We start from the raw sequence: 17,818 nt of genomic DNA, 5'->3' as shown, positions 1-17,818 counted from the left end.
GAAGAGTGTGGAGAACGGGAGGGCAGGAGAACTGCGAGTGGCAGGAGCCAGAGAAACGCAGGGGGGTTGGCCGTTAGAGGGGCCACTTAGCCCCGATGGAAACCAGGGTAGGGAAGCAGCCCAGAGGGAAGATTTGCATAGTGCATTATAGCAGCAGCCAGCCACTGCTGTCAGCCAGGGTTTCTGGGCTGGTGTCCGAAGAAGAGGGCGGGCTCGGACACCTCCTACCCCACCGTAGAATCTAAGGTCCCGAGGACACGGCTCGGTTGGTGAACGCCCGAAGGGAGACGAGGCAGAAGCAAGATGGCTGCCATCTTAGGACTGGTGGGAGCCCCGGGCGGCCATTTTGTGCCCACCACACCAAAAGAAGTGCTTGGCCCACGGGAGCACGAAGGCCACCTTACCACAATAGATAGAAATCCCAACTAACATTGGGTAAGAAAGTGGTCTCAATGTTTTGAGCTGAGTGAGGATCTGCAGGTTGTCAGCAGTTTTGGCAGCATTCCCCTAATGTGAGGCTTTAGAGAGGATTTCATTGCAGACTGAGTGCTCCTTTATCTTAATTCTCTTCACCACTAGGTGAACAGGGGAGGTAGAGAAAGAACTCTGTCAGAGGGAGAATCACCTGCAAATTGTGAATTTAGGAAGTACTCTCCTAGTGGCTAGATGAAGAGGGTGTGACCTAACCCAAGAACTAAACTGCGTCTGGGATATGCAGAGAGAGAGAGAGAGAAACAAAACCCCGACAGGGCTGAAGTGAGTGAGTGAGGAGTCAGTCCCAGAAAGGAAATCATTAAGTTACAGATTTTCTAATACTTAAAAATAATTATTTTACATACGCCTGTTGGATAATGAGTAAAATTGGACAAAATTAAGATGGCTTTATTCACGACATTGACCTTTAAAAAAATAATTTTAGAAATCACTGTTAACAAGACACTCTATTTTTGGACCTTGATTTTAGAAAGGCAGCTGGTTATTCACTGAAGCAAACTTTCAAAAATGAACAAAATAAATGGAAGCCTTTGGAACAAACTTGCATTTAGAGGAATGTTTGGGGAGCAATAACTGGTATTGGCAAATTCTATTACTGGGAATTTTAAAACACTAGCGGTATTTTAACACTAGCGACAGGTATTGTTGTGTACACCACAGAAGTGTTTAGGATCAGAGAGGAGTGGCAAATAAAATGTTAGAAGAAATAGTAACTGAAAAGTTTTACCTCTAGGTGGCAGAGTTACTGCTTTGGTATGGAGCTGATCCATTATTCAAAAACGAGAAGGGGAAGTGTGCCTTAGATGAAGCTAATGACCAGCGTATGAGGAAACTGCTTGAAAGTTATATAACTAAATCTAGAAGAGGTTCAACATCAGGTAGGAATGAGCTATTCTGGCATATTCATTTTAGTTAGATAGAGAACAACAGAAATCTCATTGTCATATTTCTTAAAGCTTACAATTCTGTGGGCTTTGCTCTCTTGATATACTAATGAACTTTGGGAGCAGAGTCCTCTTTTTGGCTGTCTTGATTGATATGCATGTATGAGATGAAATAAAATGATAAGGTGATGAAGTCTGAGCATGTCTTAGTTGTGTATAATTTGTGTATATTGGAATAGTATATAGACTATAGAACATGCTAGACCTCTCCTGCAACATACCATGTTTTAATGAATGGAAGTTGAAAAAAGACAAGATCCACCATATCACTGAATTCATTCCCTGACAGTGCATTAATACAGTGAACTAGTAACTGATCTAGAACACATCAGATAATAAATGGATACTACACTTGAGCATAGCCAAAAGGATACGGTGCCATCTCCCTGTAATTCAGTTTCCTTCCATTGTATTTCACAGGAACAAAATCCCTGCCATAAGGGCAGATTCTGATCTCAGTTACATCATGTAAGTCAGGAGGGCCAGAATCTGATCTCTGCATTTACAGCCATGGAACTGAGATGAGCGCGTGGCCCATAATGAACAACAGCTTGGCAGCACGTTTAGTGGACAGGACTTTTTTATCCCATAAGACAGTTTTCCTTTTGGCCATTTCTTCTGTCTGAAAGATGAGCCTTTCCCATCTGTTCCATACTCTAATTACAACTGCAAAAATAACACAATTCATAATAATATAAAAAGGTAGGCTATAAAAATGCATAGGTATGACCTATATTCAATTCAGAGTGCATCTGTTACATTTTTCTCATGTATCTTTGTTAAAATACTAAGGTGATAGTTGTCTTAAATATCTAAGATAGCTGTTTTGAGCACTGATTAAGGGGAAAGGGCTTTTATGTGATATAGTGCATTCTCTAGTATATATCAATTAAATTCTTCATTGCAAACTGTAATTTAAAATAATTGTTTCATTGTAGCTTTTTATAATTTTTTTTGAATTCTGATCTTCATTCTCAATGGATTTTTTTTAAGAAAAAAAATTGCCACAAGCTCTAATTGATCACAACTTTAGTCACTTAGAGCAAGATGAAAGGAATCTTATCAGAATTGAGAGGCAGTTGTTTGTGAAAATGCTACTAAAGACCCAAACCTCCTCTCAAACAGAATTTCTTGCATTTTCTGTTGGCGGCAGTCACAAACAGGTTCACTTCTGAAAACGCCCATGTCAGGAATATCTGTTAGAGGAGTTCAGGGTTCAGCTCCCACTCGTAATCCAGAGAGAAGTGTATCTTCAGATCATCAGCTATGGTGTTCTGTATGCCTGGAAGGTAAAAAGCTGAACTGAGAATGCGATTGGCTATCCACCAGTTTCACAACTTTATTGCTTTGATCACTGATTCTGAGGGTATCGAACAAGATTAAACAAGACAGAGCTATTCTAGTTGCACCAACTTGGCTGAAACAGGTCTGGTACCCTTACATGATTCGTCTCGCTTCCAGTCCAGTTTTGGAGCTTCCAACCATCTGCTGTCCCAGGATCCTGGTCAGACTCTCCACCCCACTGTGACTATCCTCACACACTGAGAGTGTGGCTCCTCGATAGTTCTCAGGCACAGAGATTTCCTAGTCAGCAGAGGTAAAACAAATCCTATTAAAAGCAGAAAGATCTCTACTAGAAATACTTACCATCAGAAATGGAAGAGATTTCACCATTAGTGTACCTAGCATCAGTTTTCACCTGTTCATTCTTTCCTCTCCGCTGTTCTTGATTACCTGTTGGATTTAAAGAAGTCAGGTCTTTCTGAGAGTTCTGCCAGAGTTCATTTGGTGTTTGTTATAGCATTTCATTTCCCTATGCAAGGATTTTCAGTCTTTGCTTATCCCACAACAACAAGATTCGTCAAGGGATTTGGTAATCTTTTTCCACAAATTAGAGCGCCTACTCCTATATGGGGCTTGAATTTTGTCCTTAATAGTCTTATGAAACCTCCATTTGAGCCATTAGCTAAGTGTTGGCTGCTATATTTATCTGTGAAAACAGCATTCTTAGTAGCTATCATCTCTGCCCATGGGATTGGGGAACTATATGTGTTAATGGGTAGTCGTCCCTTCATGGTTTTCTTAAAGGATAAGATACCGCTATGCCAGCATCCAAAGTTCATATTTAAAATATCCTCCAATTTCCAAATTAACCAAACTATCCACCTTCCTTTCTACTTTCCAAAGTCTCACCACCCTAAAGGGGAAGCTGCCCTCCATATCTGGAACATTAGAAGGGCATTAACCTTCTATTTGGACAGAACTAAACCATTCATAAACTCTTCCAGACTGCTTACTTCAGTTGCAGACAGATCCAAAGGATCCTGATTTTCTACTCAAAGGCTTTCAAAGTGGGTTTCCAGTTGTATTCCTGTTTGTCACCAGACAGCTAATATTCAGCCCCCTTCAAGAGTAATGGCCCATTCAACAATATCCCAAGCAGTGTCCATGACACTGTGAAAATTTTTTTCCAATTACTGAAATTTGCAAAATAGTAACATATCCCTCAGTGTACGCTTTTCCAAAGGCAACGCTCCGTAAATTTCACTTGATCAGATGCTGCTGTTGGCATGGCAGTCTTTTCTTCAGTGTGGGATCCAGTTGCAAAGCTCCCTCCTCCTTCAGGGGATGCTGCTCAGAAGTCACCTGAAGTGGTGCACCCATAGGGACACTACTCGAAGAAGGAGAGGTTACTCTGCAACCTTGGGTGCCTTACAACACCTTGCTGAAATAGCTTCCACTTGGGCTGCTCACAAACAGCATTTCAGCAAGCAAGTCACACTCTGAGTGTCTGTGTGTAACTGCAGACTGCCAGCCACATTTGGGTTACACTCCAGCTCTCATTAGCTTTGGTTATACTGCAGAGTGACCCCAATGCACATCCCAGTGTGAGATTTCCCCCAGAAATATGTCCTGTACTGCCCAGCTGTCTTTTAGATAGTACACATATTTTAAATCTGTTATTTCTTGAAGGGAATAATATGCCATTTTATTATCTCAAATAGTTATTCAAACCCTTCAATTTAAACAAACGGGATTGGATAAAATAATAAATGTATTAACTACAAAGAGAGAGATTTTAAGTGAGTACAAGTTATGAGGCATGTGATGGGATGTACCAGACCTTTTGAGGCCCCCTGTTGGAAGTCTCATGGTCCTACTGCACTCCACCTCAGGAAAGGAGAAGTGAAGATGGGTCCTCCTGGCCTGCCTAGACAGACTGCAGGGAAGCAGCCAATCAGAGCACAGCACGCTCAGTTAAAAGGAGCTGCTGCGCCTGAGCAGGTAAATTGTTGGTTGGGACCAGAAGAGTAAAGAAGGACTGGAAGGCTGTTCAGACGAGGAGGCCTGGGAGAGACATTGTTCACACAGGGAACAGACCAAGAACCCTGAGGTAAAGGTGAAGAGGAAGTGGCTATGTGGAGAGTGGCGCAGAGAATAGCAGCAACTATGGAGTTAAAGGAAACAGCATGGGGCTGCTATTTGTAGTGTCCCTGGTTCGTAACCCAGAGTAGAGGGCAGGCCTGGATCCCCCATTGGCAGAGTCATCAAAGTCCAAAGAAGGGGACAACTCCTCCCCCCCCCCCCAGGGCTGGAGTTTAAACAGGCCCAGGGACAGGGCTGAAGACCCTAAAGAGGGTCAACCATTCATTGAATTCTGTTATCCCCCTGGAAGGGGACTGAAGTAAAGGAGTGACTCGGCTGGAGAGCTGGGGACTTCACAGGACCGCTAAAGGCGAAGAGTCTCCAGGGAGAAAGCCCTGGCGGCGCTGCTCTATATCAAGGCAGGCACAGACTTAAAGCTAGTCCAGAAGGGATTGAGAACTGAATCCAGAGACAAGGCTAAAGATTCTTACAAAGGCGCAGGGACAGGCCTTTTAACCTGGAAGGGGCTCCTTCATGCATTAGACTGGGTTACTTAGCCAGAGGGCTGAGCCACTGAAGACCCACGAGGACAAAAAGGGGATGCCAAGGAAAGAGTGCAGGTTCACACCCGGCCAACAGGAGATGCTCACAAGAGATGAGCGTGCACCATCACAAGGCATAAAAGTCAGAAATGGTTACAAGAAAAATAAAGATAAAATGTTTACTAATGCCTTTCTTAACAAACTATATTAGATTCAAGCAAAGTTTCTCACCACATGCTTCAGCAGATTACTGACCAAACTCTCAGGTTAAGACCCTTCTCCCAGAGTCCAACACCTGCTTCCTTTATCTCTTGTAGTACAATGAATTTAATAGGTAGGGGAGAGAGAGAGGGTTGACTTGGGGTGTTTGTCCCTCCTTTTTATAGTTTCAGTCCCCCTCTTGAAAAACATTTCCAGCTGGAAACTAGGAGACAAAAAGTCAGTGTGGAAGGATGTTCCATGCTGGGTTTTTTTCACCTTTTTGAACTCCTTTGTTTTCCCTTCCTGCTTGATGACTCTGTTTACTGCTTAAATTCAAATTAAGCAGAGCACACATTCCCGTGTTTAAGACAGATGTTTGCCAGCTTCTGTTTGGACAGGGCTGTGCAGTTTGGACATGTGTAATAACACCATATAGGGGAATCTTATAACTTCACATACAATGTTACCACACATTTTCCCAGGACACTACTGACCATCAAATTATGAGTTTTCAAATGATACCTTAAAAGGCATATTTTTCACAAAGATCATTACGGTACTGTGTAGCGTGCGAATATAGGGATGTATTCTGTCACAAGCAGTAACTGGAGTTCTTTGAGTCATGTGCCCCTATCCACCCTCTTTTCCATCTCCTTTGGAGTTTTGTCTCATGGGACTTCACAGTAGAGAAGGAACTGAGGGCATTTTGCCCATGCAACTCTTTATAGCCTTGGCATGAAGATATCTGGAACACATACATTGGTTGAACAGGCACTACTAGAGAAAATCTCAGTTCAAAGGCTCATGGGCTGAAACCTCACCTGAAGAGGAGCACCCATAGGGGGACACACCTTGTAGAAGTCCAGTTACTGCACAAGGTGAGTAACCTAAATCTGGTCTTAGTCAGGTACTGAGTTTCAGCATAGCGTATTTTAGGGCAATTTCATGATGCTTGTGGGCCATGGAGACATGCTTGTCACTATGAAAATTCTTTAGTAATTTGAACTTTATTGAAACCAGTTTCATAGCCAATCATTTAGTCACTTTTATATGGTTTGAATTGCAAATATTTTGAACATGTGAGAATTTTTACACTCCATGTTTTCTGCATAAATAATTCATTCTTTACATGTTGCGCAACTAATTAGTAATTGATAGAAGGTGAACATGTGTCTTTTATTCCTCTCCTGGTTAACTTTATAAATGCCTTAGGAGAAAGCTCCAAGCTCTAAAAAGACTATATTTAACCGTTGATGAAGCTATAAATACTGGATTTAAGTTCATTGTGGTTATAGGCTATGATTTTAATGCCTGATTTATTTACATAAATATCTAGAGCCAGATCCTGGCCCCCTATTCCTGCCCACTTATGCCACTCTGGCAACACAAACGGATGGCCAGAAAGCTAATTTAAACAACCAGCCAGGAACTACACTGATGCAGAGGGAATTCCTAGCAGGTATAGAGTTGCTGAGTTGGCTTTTACATCTGTTCCCTTCCCCTGCAGTGTAGAAGGCATGCTGGGGGTGGAAGGGACATGCAACTTGCGAGCTAGCTATCACTGGCTTCAGAATGGCTTCTACAGGGCCACGGCAGAATTGTGTAACTTGGAGAAGCCTTGTGGCTACTCTAAATTTCACTGAGGGCCAGACAGGCCACCAACCTCCTCAGGAATCAGGAAGCTTAAAGCAACATTTACTCCCTCCTCTCCTCAATTGTACCAAGCAGGCTTCTGGTACAACTGAAGATCTGAGCCCATGATTTTAATGTCTAATTTATTTGATCCTTATGGTTTTCTGTTGTTTCCAGATAGCAAATGGCTGTTAGGTTTCACTACAAGCTAGACTCTGAGTATAGGATGTTGTGCTTGTAAAGCAGAGAACTGTAACTTTGTTTTGCTATTGATTCTTTCAATCTCTTTTTTTACTTTCAGCTAAAAAGGATTTGGAGAGTACATTAAATGCTCAATGCATTAATGACACAAACCAGCATCAGGTAACTATGTTCCCTTAAAAAGAAATCATTGTCATTTGGTGGTGAATAGTCATGCACCTGCTCTTCAAAAACTATACATACTAAACATTTCATAACTAGTAATATCTGTAGCACATAATAAGGTATGGAAAGACCTCTTTTCTTTCTTGCTATAATGTTAAATGTTTTTGGTAAATGTCAGTGTAACTTAACTTGATACAGACTATGGTATTTTGAGAAATACTATATTGGAATATAAGAGTTTTCATTGTTTCTATGTTTAATTTACATCTTAAAACACTGTTTTATATTCTATTGGTGATAAGCATTCACCAGACAGAAAGTATTGTAAACACAAAAATAGACCATTTTTTTGGAAAACATATTACTGTTAATGTTATTGATGCTTTCAACATTTAGTTTAGTTTTTGTTGTGTTTCTGCTCCAATCAGATCACGAGATGTAAAATAATTACTAAGTCAAGTCCAGTTCTTGTGACTTGTAGCATTGATTATACAGTTGAAGCAGCAACCTAGAATGAAATATAGCAAAGCAATCTATCAGAAAATGAGGCTAATCATTTGTTTTGTCTTTGTAGTTGAAAGTACAGTTAGATGGCACAGTTCAGAATTCAGATGTTGGTAATAGTAAGACATCAAAGCAAGGGTATATCAACTTTGAACAAAGTAGCAAAAAGAATTCAACGAGAAATGCCAAAGTTTCTGTGATTCTCAAATATTCTGAAGATGGACTGTGGAATGAAAAAAAATCAAAAGATACAAGACTATTTCCAGTGCAGACAAAGAAATCTGCAGGGACTGTAGAAAAGATTGTCCCTATTGAGCATATCAGTGAATATAGGACAAGTGTATCTTCTCCAGATATACCTAGACACAAAACAAGAAGCAGAAGCCACAAAACACATGACCCTCATGTTGGACATATTAACTGTGAACCCAGTGTTATTATTTCTTCATCAAAAAGAATAAGTGGGTCCTCTGTGCATCATAATTGTAGTTCAGATAACATTTGTGAAGTAGGGGAAAAGCCCAGCATACCCAAACAAACAGAAATGCAAAAAGAACATGACTTCTGTAATAATGATGATCCAGTTTTAGAAGAAAGGGAAAAGATTTGTGGCAGCAACACACCTTCAACAGTAATGACAGACAAAGTGACTAGTTTACAGTGCACTGAATCATCAACTTCTGTAGGAAAAGTATCTACAGAGCATTCTGAGAATGTTGAGTTAACAGAACTTGATTCTCACTCAGTACTTTCTTTGTGTGAAAAAATCAGTGTGCCTCTTGTGACGGCAGAGCAATGTTTCATAAATCATGATAATGAATGCCATTATCTTAACCACAGTAAAGATGGTAGCATGGGTGACAAGAATCTGAATACAACTAAAAGAATAACTAGTATGCATTCTGTTGAAGAAAACATCATTTACACTGAGAATAATAGACTGTCAGACCAGTTTCTTTATTCTAAAAACTCCAGAGATCAAATTAACTTTGATATTGATAGAGACAGAATTAATGAGCAGGAACAAAATTTAAAACACTCATTACCTTTGTTTGAAGATATTTCTTTACAGGGAAACAAGTTAGAATCAGGAAGCCTAACTACACTTTCACCACAGGGAACTGTAAACGTTACTGATTCAGACTATACAGTCCTATATGAACAGTATGTTGAAAATGAGAATCAAAACATTTATACAAATATCTCTAAAGATGTAGATAACTCTATTGTGCAAACACTTCAAACAAGTACAAAAACAGTTTCATTGCCTGAATTTTCAGCAACTATTAATAGAGCTAATGTTTCTGAAAGTCCTCAGAATTTTAGCGTACTAAATCCTTTTGCTCATCAAGTAGATGAGGAAATGAGGATGGTGCTAAGTGCAGAAGAAAGTACTAGACGATGTTGCACTGAGAAAATTAAAAATGAAATGAATTCAGAGATAAACACATCTGTAGCTTTACAGCAACATGAAAAAGAAGCATTTCAAGTGAAAAGAAAGAGACAGGACCTTCAGGAAATCACCTTTGACCCAGATTTATGTTCCACTAGTTATATGAACAAGAATTCACTTCGTCCATCTCAGTTGACCCAAGAAACAGCGCAGGAAACTTCCCAAAAATCAGGTGCAAAGTTTTATTTTTTAAAACATTATTTTAGGAATTCTCTGTACACATGTTGTTGTTTATAATAGTTCTTTTAGAGCAGCACAATATGTGCAACATACATAAATGGCTAATGCGTGAAGTGCATTCCAGAAATATTGCCAGGGATGTGAAATTAATTGATTGGCCATTTTTTTTTTTGCATCCAAGCCTCCATTAGTTATTGCCTTACTAACAAAATATAACTGATATTGATATTGACTAAAGTCATGAAAATGAATACATTCTTAAGCACTCTAACTTTGTTACATAATTTTTCTTTAAAGAGAAACCAGCTGAAAACACCACATTTTAACAAAAGAAATTTTGAATCCTTATTGATTCAATTTTTACAAAGCAGTGTATAATGGAGATGAACAAAATATTCATATTGCAAAAATATTTCCAAATGTTTAGATAATTATGTTGCCTACACTACATAGACACTTTGGCATTAATTTTCATCATTAGTGAATAGAGCTGATGTTTCTGTAAGTCATGAGTGTTGTAGCACAGCTATTCTAAGTCGTCTTGTTCAACAAACAGATGAAGGAATGACTGCTGAGAGAAGTGGAGAGCAAAGCACCGGAAGATGTGCTGAGAAAAGTGAAGAAGGCACTGCAAAGAATAACATGCCTGTAACATTACAATTACTTGAAACAGAAACAATCCTAACTAAAAGAATAAGACAGGACCTTCATGAGACGATGCAAAATACAGATGTATGTGCCAATAACAATAATTCACCTAATCTAGCACAATTCAGTCAAACAGCAGAACAGGAAATGTCTGAGAAATCAGGTGAGTTGTTAATAATAATTTATAAAGATATGTTTATTTTTCAAGATCTTTAAAGAGACTTTGGTCATTTTATTATAAATGATTTAGAAAAACAAGCATAGTGCATGAAGCATATTCCCTATCCAACAAATGCCAAGTATGTGAACCACTACCAGGACTTCTATATTTATTGATAGTTATTATGTAGTTATAGGAGAGTAAGCACTTAAAAGATAAATATTTTTAATGACAAAGTCACAAGAATGAACAAAGTTTCAAGCACTTTTTCACTGTGTTGGTACTGACTTCTTTACTAGGAAAATAGCTGAATTAAAGGGTTGGTCTACATTTACAGCAGCATGTAGAGTACAGACACTGCATTCAGACTACATGGATCTAGCACAGAATCTGACAAGGATCATCTGTCTTCTCTGTATGGTTGGAGATCTCTTGCTGGGCAAGAGATAGTCTTTATAGTCTTGCAGGTTGGGCTGAGCAGCAGGTGTGTCCTGTACAGTTCTCCATTCCATTTGACCACCTAGATCACCAAAGAGATGTTTCTGCAGTTTTTATGCTGAGAACATTACAGTTGGATGCTTATACCTGTGTCTTCTTTCTGGTGGTCACAGCCTACTCATCTTCATTTACCTTGAGCTGTGTAGAATGCTGCCTGGTCCTTCTGCCTCTGGTGGTTACAAACTACCAGTCGTCCTTTCTGATTTCCACTCTCACTGATTCTTTGATCACCAGTTCCTTTCTTTCTTGAATCTGGATGGTGATGTTTCCTGAATCTGGTTGTCCAAGTACTCCTCAGCTTCTCTGATGCTCCGCAGTGTCAGTACTTGTTCTTCCAAACCATTAATCTTTTCTTTCAGCACAACTATCAACTTGCTCTTTATACACAGGAAGTTCCTTATGCCTTCAGGCAGGAAAGAAAACATGGCACATCCACTGCAGGTCACAGTAACTTTTCCATCACTGTGCCGAATGTAGAACTGTATCTAGAAAGAAAACTTATCACACTATCTTTCCCAAACTCCTTCCAAAACTCCTTTTTGCCACTCCTGTTTCATCTGTATAGTGAGATATGTATGTGTATATACTTGTGTATATATATATATATATATACATTTTTCTCCCTTCCCACTATTTCCAGTTATAGTGGGGAAGCTTTATCAAAAGCATGTGTCCTGTAGTGTAATTGCCTATGGAAGATTATTTCACAGCTCAGCTCTCCCGCATTCCCCTTCCTGTCTCTGGTTGAGAATACTATCTTTAGAGAACATTTTATTCATCCAGAATTTTGTTAGCTGCATTGGCCCATGGGAAAACAGCTCTTTTGATGAATCAGGGAAGAAGATGCCATCACTGGTGTAGCTGAAGACACTAAAGACTGGGACCATGGCTTTCAGCTGTCAGCAGAAGCGGATTGGGAACCACTAAAAGGATGAACATATATGACATATATCGGTGATGCTTCTTGGCTTGCTCTTCTTCATCAATTTTATTATCCACATGGATGGCTGTTTTTTCCTTACCTTATCTCTGCCATACCCTAGTGGACTTCCTGACCTGTTCTGTTCCTCAATAGAAATATTTTGTTCCTACATTGTCATATATGCAGTGCTCAGTATAAGTATCCTCTTCACTCATCTACAGTACATCACTCATTAGACCCCACCCATTCCTTTTCAACTTACACAGAACTAAGTAAAAATTGCTAAACTCTCCTACATTTTGATCTGTCACAAGTATCGCACGTTTCTCCCGAAATGGTTAACAGGCCATTGTTGAGGTTTTGGAATATCTGTTCAAAGCATGGATATCACTCAGTTGCATTTTTGATTTTCAAATCTGCTTTTTATGTTTGATAGGATTTTAATACTAAAAGCCACACACACAAAAATTAACATAAACAAAAAACTCCCAATAAATTGGATGCTGTATTTGCCAAGTTCCTGTCCTTTCCCACTCCCAACCCACCTGAGGATGCACTCGAGAGAGAACCTTTGTTCTTAGATTAATGGAACAGTTAGTTGCCCATTGTGCTGCTGCAAACATTTTTTAGCAAACATAAATACGACTGCTGTGCATGACAACTTCACTGGAAAACTTTGCCATTATTTGTGTTCATTTGCAGCCAGTATATTGCTAAGAGTCATTAGCTTAATGGGCTGTTTTTTTCTTACCTCTCTAAAGACTTCCTTGGACATCCTCCTGGGAGCCTAAGGAAGAAGCAGGAACCAAAGAGCAGATGATTGATTTGGGAGTTCAGAGCCAGAAGCTATTAGGCCAAAATACAGTGCATTATCTCAAAAAACCCAAAGGGTTGAGTTGAAGGGGTACATGGTGGTACAAACTGCTATTGTGTGCTCAAGAATCTCAGCTTTCATTTTGAAAAAATAAATCCCCAGCCTTAAAGGCCCCAAAGATAATGTGAGTCAAGTGCATCTGATTCAGTAGTATGTACCTGAGTTTACAGAAAGCCAGAGACAATAGCACAGAGAGCTGTGTGTGTGTCGCCTCTGTCCATTTCTAAGGAGTATTAACTCAGATACTCTGTAATGATGATTTAAATATCAGTATTGCTAATCTGCTGTGAGTTACAGCTCATTTTGGTACAGTGAGCAAGTGACACTTGACAGAGTACTACCATGTATTTTTTCCACTGTCAAGAAGTAGTCTATCCCTAGGAATGTAATGGAGCCCAGCAGGGAACTGAGGATTCACTGAGGAAAAGCAAAAACTGAAGAGATCAACAGAGCGCATGAGTATAGTCAGACCCTATGTAGGAGGAGCCAAACCCAAGGAGCCCAGTAGAATAAACATTTGTCATAGTTTGAACCTCATCACAGTATATTGTGATTGGCATCTAATTTTGGCATCTCAGATTGGCAGAGTTTATTTTCTGAAGAGATTGTAGAAGAGTACCACTATCCTTTCCAGTCTGATCTCTGCAGAAAGTTGGAACATCCACAGTTCAGAGACCAACAATCCTGTACATAAGGCCCAAGAGTTTGCACCTTGAGAGGAACCCTGCAACTGCAGGTCCTTCAGAAGAAAAAAGGAACCTAAGATACTGTCAAAAGAGGCAATTGTCAGGTTATGTAGAGTGTTGGATGGCAACTGGTGGCTATGGATGCTAAGAACTGGAGGTACAGAGGAGACAGACTCTTTGACCGGAACAGGAGATGTTAGAAATACAGTGTCTGTCTGACGGTTTATATGGGTGGTAAAAGGAGAATAAATTATCCCAAGTAAACATTGCTTAAATGGGAGTTCTAAATGAAAAAAATCTGATTTAAAAAAAAAATGAATAAAGTTTTGTTTATTTTGCCAGTTACTTTTTTGGACAAATTATAATTGTTTCATAGCTTAGTTTCCAGAAATGAGAAAAAGGATATGTTGAGCGTTGGGGAGCCTACTGACCTGACTACTTTGGTTGGAGATAGTTTTGTGAGTCTGTTTGAAACTTGGTTAGTATGATATTGTAGTACCAAGATTAGAAGCAGAAAGTATCCATAAACTGCATGTTACAATAGAAGCTTTGGAGGCTTACATAATTTGTCTCTTTCTTGAATTTTATATTGTTGTTACTCTGTGTGTAGAATCACTGAGTGATCTTGCCTTTACAAATGAGCAGTTTTGTGAGCTTGTGTTTTGTGCAATTTTTTGTTTAGTTAGCTGACCTTCCCTCTCCTTTATTGATGCAATCGTGTAAAATTTATGTTTATACAATACACTAACTGTTTTCAAATATTTTGAGTACCTCCACCTCTGCCTCATCTAGATTTTGATATATTAATATCTTCCTTTCCATCTGAGTCCATTCCACTTTTTATATTCTAGAAAACACCATGGAAACAAGATCTTACAGACTTTGAGGGCATTATAAAGTAATGCACTATGTGCTATTCAGACATCTAAAACATATTTTTAAACTATCAATTGTACATTCAGTGATCCTATGATATTTTGTGTATTTTAACTTTACAGGGGTTTAGGGATACACATTATGATGTCATAATCCAAGAACTCAGAAGCTAACTACTATCACATATAAAAAGCATGTACAGAGGAGGAGGCTTATTCATTGTTGCATGAGATCCTACAGTTAAGGTTCAGAGAGGTTCAATATTTTTATCATTTAGCCATCTGCCATTGATTTGTCCCAACTCAGGGTTAATGTAAGACAACTTGCCTGTGTATATATGTATCATAATATGATTCTGGAAAGTTGGATGCAGTTTGCAAGAAAACGGTAAGATATCTTCATAGAGGGACCCTGTCTTTCTATATTTTTGTACAGAACCTCCTAGCACAGTAGAACCATGATATTGATTGAGGCCTCTTGTGTTTGACATGTGTTCCAACAGCTTTGTAGAATCTGCCTTCTCTGTTGCTTTCATCAATCTTACAAGTTTTTGTTTTTGTTTTTCATTTGTTCTCAAGTCTTGCACTACATTATTTTACAGGGGTTATTCTGCGCTTATTTGTGGGTGGGTGGTAGATTCTTCTATGCCCAAAGTAATCCTGACTTCATTCATTACAATATTAAAATCTTGAAGTGCTGTCGTCCTGACACATTTATTGTTTTGAAGGCACTGGCCTTGTTTTCCTTGGAATATTCTCACAGGAGAGTTCTGTCCTGTCTAGAAGTCACTGGGATTGCATGGAATACAAATGAGAACAGAATTTGATCCAAAATGTTTATCATGAACTGCATATTTAGTAGCATACTAAATTTTAATATAGGTTCCAAATCCTATTCAAATGGAGTGTGTTTTCTCCATCATTATACATAATACAAAAGGTATAATATAATTTGCACAAAATTAAATGTGTGCTTCATACTACTTTTATACAGCATCTTATAGATAGGATGTAAGGACAATATGTCCAATTTTGCTTTCAGTTACACCACTGTAAATCTGGAGTAACTTCCTTGAAGTCAAGGAAATTACTCTAAATTTACTTTTACACTTTACTCTGACATGCATAAAAAGAAGCTGTTCTGATCACACAAACCCAGGACATAATATACTAAAAGACTCCAAGGGTTCCAGGTATGCAAAAATATTAGTTAAGTGTCAAATGTTAATATGCCCAGTATTCATGTATATAATGAATAAATGTTTTTGAAAACTTTATTTGAAGAATTCAGGAACATGATAAATGGGCATATTCTGCTCTCAGTTACACTGGGGCAGATCTAGATTAGCGCCAAAGAAAAATTTCAAATTTACACACATGTACATATGAGCAAAATTTAGAAACAAATCTACAATAGTGGAAAAACTTCTAACATTTCAAGTTGTCATATCTCACAAATGTCTCATCTGGTTACTCTAACACTTTACAGAATATGAAATCCTTTGACCAAGGACCACATATGAGAAATTTCAAGCAGATGGCTTTAGTTTTAGTGACATACCTATACTTCATTTCATTGTCTGACAGTCAGGTGTGACATTCCCCAGGGTATAATCTGGACTGCTGAATGGCTGTCTTCTCAGTTCTCCAACTTGGGATAGCTTTTACACTGCTTTACTAGTGAGCAGCTACTCCTAGCCAGATAACACACAACATCCAGAATGTAACTTGCTCCCAGCTGCACTAATGCTACTAGATAGCCACTCATGAACTACATTGAAGAAGAACACCAGCAGATTCCTAGTCCCAGTCTTGTCTCCCAGCAATGTGCATCTTGTACTGTTCAGGACACTACACTGTAAAGTCTGTCATTTCATCAATGGAATATGATAAACACCAACCTTGTTATCTCAAATGGAGTTTCCCCTCACACTTTAATCTAAATACATTGATTAAGATAAAACAATAAGATAAGTTTATTAACTACAAAAAGATAGATTTTAAGTGATTACAAGAAATGATGCATAGAAATCAGGATTGGTTACCAAAGAGTAAAACGCATGCTAATACCTAACTTAACAAGCCAAGTCAATTTAAAAAGCAAAAAAAAATTTGTCTCACCATCTGTTTACAGCAGTCTTTACTGGCTGAAAAGCCTTCCAGGATTACCTGTACCCTAGTTCAATGATGCTTTCTTTGTCTTTCGAGCATTGTAGCTGCCATGAGTAGAGATGGGGGTGAGGGTGGAGAGAGGTAATTTGTGGTGTGTGTCTCCTCCATTCTTATACCTTTCTCCCTTCTTTGATTATCTCCAGCTGGGGTTCAAGCAACATGCAATCTGTTTACATGGAAACCCCCCACTGTGTGTCTGCCAATATGTAAACTCCTCGCTAACACCCTTCTTGCTGCCAAGGAATGGCTGTTTAACTAAGGGATTGTCCATTTGATTATGCTTATATGAGGCTAGGGGTGCCAGTGTATCTTTGTCTCTGAAGAACTGGTTTGTGCCTGTCTTTCTAACTCTGGAACATTACAGCAATGTTATACAGTAGAAATTTATAATTTTATATACAATGTTGATACACACATTTTACCAGCACAGTAATGTTCAGCAGATTGAGTTTTCAAATGATACCTTACAAGGCATACTTTTTACAAAATTTATCATTGCCTTGTAAAAGGGAACATAATAGTCTAGATCATCACACAGTGTTATCAGGAGAAATATCAGTGCTCCTCCTCTCAGTATCTGACCTTATGCAGCTTCCTTCCCATTTCTGTCTAGAGGGGATGAAGTCCCAGCATGTAATAATATCTCCTGAAGTCAATCCTGGGAACCGAGAAGGAGTCTATGGAAAAATATGCCAACCTTCCTGTTGCTATACCACATGGTTGTGCTGAATAACCATGTAATCTTCTCCCTCCATCTCTACCCTGTTGCACCCATTATTGCAAGTTGCCTGGTACTGGATTGTAAATTCTTGGGACCAGGGTCCATGTGTACTTGATCTGTATTATATTTTTGGTGCTGGCAAGTAATAATAATTAAGAGAATGACTTTGCACAGAGTTATGCTGTTTGAAGTGAGATCAGAAGCTTGGCCCAATTTTCTAATGAGAAATGTTGCTGTTCAATATGTCTTTAGAATCTTCACTATCTAGCAAAGAAGAGATAGTAGCTCTATCTGCTCAGCCGACCCATATTACAAGAGCTGGGATAAAAAAGAGAAATGCTAAAGGGGAAAGTCGCCTGCACCTGGCTGCTAAGAAAGGAGATTTATATTTAGTGAAAACTCTTATAGCATCTGGAGTATGTGTAAATCTAAAGGATAATGCAGGTTTGGATGTTTTAAAATTATTTTTCTGCTGATCCTCTAGTGATTCAATTTGATGGCAATTAAGAGAAGCAACTTTTTTTTTAAACTTGAAATAATGTAACCAAGATTTATTAGAAAATAACTTATTTTCGTTAT

At 38.8% G+C, this 17,818-nt stretch overlaps 1 protein-coding gene across 1 annotated transcript in view; it reads left to right on the top strand.

Moving 5' to 3' along the window:
* ANKRD31 (ankyrin repeat domain 31) overlaps positions 1–17,818 on the top strand; it is a 108,547-nt gene that overhangs the window by 53,436 nt on the left and 37,293 nt on the right. The window contains exons 12-16 of the mRNA XM_067568813.1: positions 1,229–1,373; positions 7,482–7,543; positions 8,121–9,675; positions 10,240–10,494; positions 17,492–17,683. Coding sequence (XP_067424914.1) covers positions 1,229–1,373; positions 7,482–7,543; positions 8,121–9,675; positions 10,240–10,494; positions 17,492–17,683 — 2,209 coding nt within the window. The remainder of the gene's footprint in view (positions 1–1,228; positions 1,374–7,481; positions 7,544–8,120; positions 9,676–10,239; positions 10,495–17,491; positions 17,684–17,818) is intronic.

The sequence above is a fragment of the Emydura macquarii genome, unplaced genomic scaffold (assembly GCF_026122565.2).
Source record: "Emydura macquarii macquarii isolate MOO-44397 ecotype Brisbane River unplaced genomic scaffold, CSIRO-AGI_Emac_v2 contig_2897, whole genome shotgun sequence".
NCBI classification, from domain to species: Eukaryota; Metazoa; Chordata; order Testudines; family Chelidae; genus Emydura; species Emydura macquarii.
Note: the sequence above shows the minus strand (reverse complement) of the source record. Positions and strands in the feature narration are given on the sequence as shown.